Here is an 8,853-nt window from a genome sequence, read left to right as displayed (position 1 = left end):
TTGCCATAGAAGACAGGGCTGTAGACAGTGCAACTCTCTGTCCTGAAGCATGACGTTATAGCTTCCCATACCTGGGTGACCGTGCTCAGGCCAAAGCTCCCAGATGCAAGAAAGGATACATCATGTCCTGTAGGGGCGGCTGGGCCGTGGAGGCCCTGGGGGAAAGACCCTCCAAGGAGGCCTGCAGGGTCTGGGCCATGCTATGATCAGCCAGGAGGCCCATGCTCTGGACCTGTAGGGAGAAGAGGGTAGGGAAGACAGGCTTTCTCAGTGCCCACTCCATAGAGGCCCTCTCTACCCTCCACCCCCTGCACTCCTGACCTCCCATTGGCTGCTGTGGCTAGAGCTCCCCACCTCCACAGGGAAGATGATACAGAGGGTCTGGCCTCACAGTGGCTAAATAGCATCCCCTTTCCACCCACCTGCAGAAAGAAGCCACGCAGAGCCTGGAGTGTGGTGCTGGAGAGGGTAGAGAGGTCAGCCAAAGCTGCGCCTTGCAGAACATGGCCCACCTCTTCACGAGAGAGGATGCTGCTGCTCCGGAACCGCACAAACTGGCCCAGGGAGAGAAGGCCCAAACATGTAGTGATTCGGCATCTCCTTCATTCACAGCACTGGGCTGGGGGCATGGATCTGAAGCCCACAGAACTCTGCCTTCAAGAGCTCAGTGTTGGTAGGCAGGGGTGGGGTTGTGTCACAGGAGAGTGAGGTAATGAGGAGGATTGCAAGACCCTGAGAGTTTGCTCTGCTGACCCCTTCAGTCCTGCCACTCCTACCCTGCCCCTAACACTAGACTATGTGTGGTTACCCAGACACACCACCACATTCTCGTATATCTGCTGTTCTCACTTCAATACTGTACCTGCAATACTTTTCCTTCTCTTTGCCTATTAATCCTTCAAGCCTCAGCTAAAATGTTACCTTCACTGCTGAATGTTTTCATTTCATTAAAGAAATACAGGCATTAACTGGGTGCTTACTATATTCTTACTCACGTCTCCCTCACAGCTCTGGCAGAAGCAATTACTCTTTCCTCTGGGTTCCTGCACCAACCATTGATTCATTCATTGATCCACTTTACTATCATTCACAGGCTTGCTGCCTTGTTTATTCAGTGGGCACTTGCCATGTTCTAGGCACTTAGCATTATCTTCTACTCTTCCATTAATAACCATATTTTAACTATGAATTTCCTTGTCTATCTCCTTCTCTAGACTGAGGGACCTTTAAGGAAGAACATTTGGCTCACTGACATCTTTGGTACCTAGCACAGGATCTGGCAGGTGGTGGGCAGGCCTGGTCAATGTTTCATGAGTGAATGAGAAAAAATGTCTGGGTAGTCTGGGCAGAGGAGATGTGGGCATTCAGAGGAATTCTCTAGGCAGGCTTCTTGTAGGGTGAAGGCTCATCCAGCCCCTCTACCTTCTTGGAGGATGGCATTCTTCAGACCACAGGACCATCCTTTCTGCACTTACCAGGGTCATGAGCCTCAAGATCTCAGCTCTGAGGAAGGAATTCTCTCCAGCATCCAGGAGGGTAAATAGCAAAAACCGATTCCAGGGCTGGGAGGCCACATGGAGTGCTATGGGAAACACCAGTCAACCGTGTGTTGTTAATGCTGCTTTTCCAAAGGCCTTGGAACATTGCTAAAGAAAACTTTCTCCTATTGGCTCAAAAAAGGGTTGCTCAGCAAAGGCAGGGCATTGGACAAGCTGACCCCAGGGCTTTTCTTTCTCCTGGGCTTCTATCCACCCATGCTGCCTGGCACAGAGAGACCACATATCCCACTATTGTGGGAGGCAGGCAACAGGAAGAGCTCTGCTACTTAAGAGCTATGTGACCTTGGTTGGGGCAAGTTGCTTAACCTCCCTGAACCTCGGTGTCCTCATCTGTATGATGGGCATGGCAGTGCCCTTGCAGTATTGTTAAAAGAATTAAACAAAATGAGTGTGAATCAGGGAGCTCCCTGGTGGCCTAATGGTTAGGATTTTGGGCTTTCACTGCCATGGCCTGGGTTCAATCCCTGGTTGGGGAACTGATATCCTGCAAGCCACATGGCTCGGCCAAAAAAAATGAGTGTGAATCATAGAACAGAGGATGGGAGTCTGGGCTGGGAGGGTGGCAGGTGCTGGCCCCGTCCAATCTCCCCCATGGGAACATCAGAGAATGGGGAGGGTTTCTACCGACGTCTGGACTCCGGGCATGCAGGTAGTCAAGCAAGGCCTCCAGGCAGCCTACACAAGCGTGGGACAGCAGAGGGTCCTTCTGCAAGAAAACAACAAAAACAAAAACCCCACAGAAGTTCACATCCAGTTTTGCTACCAGTGGATTTTGGTGCCAACCAAGAAAAAAACATTTGGTTTTCAAAACAATTTAGATTTCAGAATTTCAGATTTGGGATTGTGGCTCTGTAGATAATCAAGAAATGTTTGTTGGTTTCATCTCTCACCCACACACACAAAGCACGGTGCTTATACTGATGATTTACCTACATTTGAGAGACTGTTTTGCTTCAGAAAAGGATGGGCCCTGGGCCCCATTAAGAGATTCACAGATTACAGATTCTGTAAGAGTCACACAGTTTATCTAAGCCAATGCATGTAAATCTTTTTGTAAAGCAGCAGAACCTTTCATCAAACAAAATTTTATGCTCTAATAAGCATAAGAAAAGAACTTAGGGTTAGGGAGATGCAAATTAAAACCACCTTGAGATACCACTACACACTCATCAACAGCTAAAACTGACTGACAGTACCAAGTGTTGGCAAGAATGTGAAGCAACTGGAACTCTCATGCACTCCTGATGGGAAGCAAAAATGGTGCAGCCACTAATGGCAGTCTGATGGCTTTTTTTTTTTTAATTAATTTATTTATTTGGCTGTGTTCGGTTGTCGTTGCTGCACACGGGCTTTCTCCAGTTGCGGCGAGCAGGGGCCACTCCTCATTGTGGTGCGCAGGCTTCTCATTGTGGTGGCTTCTCTTATTACGGAGCACGGGCTCTAGGCGCGCAGGCTTCAGTAGTTGTGGCACGCAGGCTCAGTAGTTGTGGCTCATGGGCTCTAGAGCTCAGGCTCAGCAGCTGTGGTGACAGGCTCTGTTGCTCCGTGGCATGTGGTTCTTCCCAGACCAAGGATCGAACCCATGCCCCCTGCATTGACAGGAGGAGTCCCAACCACTGTGCCACCAGGGAAGTCCCAGTCTGATGGTTTCTTATAAAGTTAAACATACACTTACCATATGTGGTAGGCAGAATTTTAAGATGGTCCCATGACCTTTGCTCCCAGATGTTATTCCTGTGATTAGGTTACATTACATGGCAAAAGGGAGATTGTTTGGGTGGGCCAAATCTAATTACACCAGTCCTTTAAAAGCAGAGTTTTCTCTGGCTGGTAGCAGAAAAAGAACCAGAGAGTCCAGAAGTGTGAGAAGGACTCAACATGCGTTGCTGGTTTGAAGATGGAGGGGCTGTGTGAGAAAAAATGTGTGTAGCCTTAAAGAGCTGAAAGACCCACCCACCCCCAACAGGAGGATGAAGTGGATTCTTTCCCAGCTCTCCCAAATAAGCACCCAGCCTGACCAATACCTTGATTTCAGCTTTGTGAGACCCTAAGCAATGAACCTGGTCGAGCCCACCCAGACTTCTGACGTAGAGAACTGTCAGATAATAAATGGGTGTTGTGTTAAGCCATTACATTTGTGATATGTAGTTACACAGCAATAGAAAACTAATATGTCATTTGACCCACCAATCCCACTCCTAGGTATTTATCCAAGAGAAATAAAAATGGATATTCACAAAGACTTGTACTCCAGTCTTTATTCATGATAGCCAAAAATCTTTAAGTCCCAAATATCTGTCGGTAGGTGAGTGGATCAACAAATTGTGGAATAGCCACATAAGGGGCTACTACTCACCAATAAAAAGAAATGAAGTACTGATAACACAATATAAATGAATCTCAAAAGCATTAAGCTAAGTGAAAGAAGATAGACACATAAGACCACATACTGTATGATTTTATTTATGTGGAATTCTAGAAATGGTAAAACTGTAGTGCCAGAAAGCAGATCTGTGTTTGCCAAGGGTCAGGGATGGGGAGAGGGGACTGAATAAACAGGGGTCCAAGGGAACTTTTTGTGGTGATGGAAATCTATACCAGGATTGTGGTGGTGTTTACAAAACTGTATATGTTTGTCAAAACTCATCTAGTTGTACATTTAAAAATCAGTGAATTTTATTGCATGTAAGTTATATCTCAATAAAACTGATTTTTTAAAATGTAAAGACAAACTAACACCACCAACAAAAATCCTATGCTCTCCTCATGCTATTTTTTGGAAGGCAGCAACCTGGAGGTTAAGATATGGGGCAGACTTGGGTTTGAAGCCTTGCTTGGTCACTTAACATCTTGTGTGATCCTGGCCAAGGTTACTTGATTTTGCTAAGTGGGGATAAAAGGATTACTTGGGCTGCCAAGAGGGTAAGATGAGCAATGCATACAGAGGGTTTAACCAGTGCTTGGCACAGAGTTAACACTCAAAAAATGGTGACTATACTGAAGGAAAAAAAAAAATCAGTTGGAAATTAATCCCAGGCAATGACTTGTTTATTTATGTATTTATACTATACAGGTAAATCATAGGATAAATATTCTTCCCACTGTTTAAAATTCTACTAAGATCCTATACTAAAATAATTCTGTTATATATTTTTTAAAAATGGTGAATATCTTAGTGAAACGTATAATAGGGGAAACACTGTCGCTCTTTAACAACCCCTAAGTCTCCTTCACAGGATCCGTAAGGTCTTTAAGACCTACAGTTTGAAGTGGTTGAGCTAATTCACTAACCTCATTTTACAGCTGAGAAAACTGAGGCCCAGAGAGAAAATACTTGACCTGAGGACACCTGAGTGGTAGGTGGCAGGTCTAGAAACAAATCCTAGGCCTTGTGCCCTTTCTCCTTCTCTAATCTAAAACTAACTCTTAACCAGTGGGCACTTCCACCCTTTTCCCAGGTACCCAAGATTAGCCAGTTCAAAAGCACCCTCTCCTGTGGAGCCTTCCTTGATTCAAATAATAGGTCATTTTGCCATTAATTATAATTTCTTGTGTTTCCTACAATCTATGAGTGCTTAAATGGCTGAAACGGCATCATATTCATTTCTGCGTTCTCATTCACTCATTCAACAAACATTACTGAATGCCAATTCTGTGGGAGGCTTTATGCTGGGTATTGAGTATAAGGGAATCATTTTCCCACTCTCTGTTTTGAATATTAAAACAGGAACTTCAGCCCTTTCAGAAACATTGGAGAGAAAGCATTTGCCCTTCCTCCCACCTCTAACTGGCTTCTCCTCACCCAACGAGAGATTTATCTAACAAGTGAGATGCTAGCTTAACACCTACTGAGCCATCAGGGCAGGACTAAGGTATTAAAGGTCATGCTCCCAGGAACTCAGACTCTTAAGATCTTGGCCAGCTGGCTAAGTGTCCAACATGGACATTATGGAAATGCAAACACAATTTACCTGCCTATGGGCTCCCGGTCTGGCCCAAGGGAAGGAGGGTAGTTAAAAAATCCTTTTGGATAAGATATGATAAAGCAAGCATAGTAAAATGTTAATGGAAGAATGTACATGGTGGGTATATGAGTGTTCACTGTAAAATTCTTTCGTCTTTGCTGTATGTTTGAAAAATCTCAGACTAAAAAAAAGCGCGTTCTGACCTTAAGTCCCAGCTACATTCTACTATGGTGTTTGTCAGCAATAAAGCTGATGCTTTGGTTCTCATTTGATTCGTGATTTCCCAACTGGATTTGAACCCACAAGGGGAAGGAGACACAAAGATTAACCAGACACAGTCCCTTCCTCTGAGGAGCTCACAGCCTAGGGAAGACCGATATGAAAATGGGAACTCACAACAGAGAGAGATAAGTGCTATACGTGATAGAGGTCTGATCCATGAAGAGCACAGAGCCTTTGAATAGATGTGCTGGCAGGACAAGACACGGCATCCGCACAGCGCCCACTTCAGGAGCCTTCTCTACATCCTCACATTTCCCCATTTCCCCCAACCTGTGCACAGGCCCAGTGGGGATCAATCCTTGAACATAATCTCCCACAATCAACAGCCATATCAAATATGTCTGTCATTATCTGGCGGCCAGCGGAGACCACTCATATCAAGGCCCCGCCCCTCCCCCCGAGGAAGTCTCTGCAACTCCTCTCACTTGTTTGCTGGCTGCCCCCACCTCCCTCTTCTTGCCCATGATGACTTGCCATCAGACCAGACCACGTGGATCTGTAACCATCGGTCTTGGGCAAGCTTTAAGGAGCAGGAAAAGAGAGTCCAAGTCTAACTAAAACAGCATAAACATCTGGGGCCTTGGTCACCCTACAGTGACCAGCTCATATTTGAAAATAACAGACAATAAGCTCCTTGAAAGAGAAGGTCTCAGGGAATCATGGGTGGGAACGGGCCAGAGGGCCAAGGACAGGGAATGAGTCCATATCAGAGGATGAAATTGTGCTGCCATCAAGATCAATCCCATCTCTGATGCCCCCTACCCTCGGGGACCTAGGACAAGTCACTTGATATTTCCAGCCCAGCTCAAGCACCTCCCCCAGAAAGTCTTCTCTGACAGCCAGCCTCACAGTCACCCTACACCAGCCTGTAATGTACGTCCTGTGCCCCCACTGTGCAGTGCTTCCCTTCAACCCAGCACTGCCCACTCTGTGTTAGCACCTCTTATCCACATGGCACCATCCGCCGCCCCCTGAAACTGTTAACTTCTCAAAGGCGGGAATCTGATCGATCTCCATGCCCCCACCACCCGTCACAGTATGTGACTGCTGGATAAACTATGATCTCCAAGAATCCTCTAAGCTGTAAAGCACAAACCCCTCTGAGGTGGACATCTACTGTTTTGCTTGTCCAGGATCCATTCCTCCTCCTTCTAAGAACAGTTGTCTCTTGCAGAACCATTCCTCTCTTATGTTTAGTCCATGTGAGTTAGGGAGAGCTGACCATATGCCCCAGCCTCCAGGAGAGGACACTCACCCAAGGCAGGTCAATCAGAGCATCCCATGTTTTGGGCATAGTGACTGCCACATTACCAAGCCAGGCTAATGAGACTCAATTCTGGGGACTATGAGGAAAGAGAAACTTTCTTTCTGCTGGAAGGACATAAGCCAGGAGCTGCTGCTGGTCATCCTACCAATCCCATGAGAATAAAGCTGAGAGAGAAATGCAGAGCCAAGAGATGGAGACAGAGTTCTGATGACACTGTCTGAGCCTCTGGGATCCCAGCTGTGCCTGAAGCCAGTTTTGACCCCTGGACTTCTCAGTTATGAGACAATTTGAGTTTCATTTCTGTCACTGAAACTTTAAAACCAGTCAAACCTCTCTCTAGGCCTTAGTGGGAATACCAGGATCTTGACAGGCAGCCACCCCTTTCTGCTGTCATCCTGAGAGAAGCAGGCTCCACTGCCAGGGTCCCACTCCACAAAGGCCTTACCTGAACCAGGAGGTTCTGCAGTCCGATGACCAGGGACAGCACTTGTGATGTTCCCAGTGGAGCCAGGACAGTGTCCTCAGGGGCTGGCGGTGGCTGGGTCCCTGAGGGCAGCAGAGCAACCAGGGCAGAGGAGAAGCTTTGTTGCAGGGCTGTCCGCAGGAAGCGTAAGATGGCAGCTGAAAGTAGAAAACTCCTTAAACCCAGTTCTTGCCTCATTCCCCACCTCCCCACCAGCGCTGTCATGGGGAAGACCACGGGGATAATAAAGGGGTGACCGCGGACTGGTCTGGGTGGGGTGGTCTCATCTCAGAATCTAGGGGAAAGGTTTTCCTTCTCCTGCTAGAGGCCCTTGGTCCCACACCTGAGAGCAGCGCAGCCTTTTTCTTCGGAAAGCTGAGGGCCTTCAATACTTGGTCCAGTTCCACAGACAGTGTCTGATGAACCTGGCAGGGCAGAGGGTAAAGGGATAACCCCCACATTCTGGGAGCTTGGGCAGAAAACCACCTGCTACAATATCTCTTTTACCCCCCCTACACATACCCGCTGCATCCAGAAGGACAGAGGAGGCTGCACAGAGTCTTGTGAGCCTCACCGATCCTGGATTCAGGAGCTTGAGGAGGAAAATCAAGCCCAGACCTGGAGAACCCTGCTTCTCCCAAGTGTCCCCCATCCTCAGAGAGCTCCTGCACCAGGGAGTCTTCCCCAGCCTTAGCTGTGGGTCAGTCTCCTCTTCAGCCCACCAACCACCTAACTCAGATCTGGAGTCCAATGGCCCGGAATCAAAATCCTGGCTCTGCCACTTGCCAGCTGTATGGCCGTGGGCAAGTCACCACACTGCACCTCTCTCAGCCTGCCTTACTTCCTTCACCTATGAAAAGGGAACAGTGCCCCTGCTTTTACTCTCTCCAGAGCTATCGTGAAGAAGAGCTGAGGACCAGCATCGTGAATATGCTCCTTAATGTCAAAGCAATGACCATACTGAGGGGTTAGTTTGGGTGACAGGTTCAAAGCTGTGAGTCTGCTCTGCTCTCCTTACCCAGAACATACGCTGCCTGAAGGCAGCTTTTCCTCTACTTGGATCTACAAGTGCTTGGCACAAAGCAATTCCTCAAAAATGCTTGTTAGGGCTTCCCTTGTGGCGCAGTGGTTAAGAATCCACCTATCAATGCAGGGGACACGAGTTCGAGCCCTGGTATGGGAATATCCCACATGCCATGGAGCAACTAAGCCCGTGCACCACAACTACTGAGCCTGCGCTCTAGAGCCTGCGAGCCACAACTACTGAAGCCCGCGCGCCTAGAGCCCGTGCTCCAGAACAAGAGAAGCCACCACAAC

The 8,853-nt window shown here is 47.7% G+C and overlaps 1 protein-coding gene across 1 annotated transcript in view; it reads right to left on the bottom strand.

Moving 5' to 3' along the window:
* Positions 1-8,853, bottom strand: part of MEI1 (meiotic double-stranded break formation protein 1) — a 65,248-nt gene that overhangs the window by 2,179 nt on the left and 54,216 nt on the right. The window contains exons 25-30 of the mRNA XM_004279538.4: positions 7,880-7,961; positions 7,519-7,694; positions 2,184-2,265; positions 1,476-1,582; positions 423-554; positions 120-232 (exon numbers count right to left, since the gene is read on the bottom strand). Coding sequence (XP_004279586.1) covers positions 120-232; positions 423-554; positions 1,476-1,582; positions 2,184-2,265; positions 7,519-7,694; positions 7,880-7,961 — 692 coding nt within the window. The remainder of the gene's footprint in view (positions 1-119; positions 233-422; positions 555-1,475; positions 1,583-2,183; positions 2,266-7,518; positions 7,695-7,879; positions 7,962-8,853) is intronic.

This window comes from Orcinus orca, chromosome 11 (assembly GCF_937001465.1).
Source record: "Orcinus orca chromosome 11, mOrcOrc1.1, whole genome shotgun sequence".
In the NCBI taxonomy this organism is placed as follows: domain Eukaryota; kingdom Metazoa; phylum Chordata; class Mammalia; order Artiodactyla; family Delphinidae; genus Orcinus; species Orcinus orca.
This window is presented reverse-complemented; position numbering and strand designations above follow the sequence as displayed.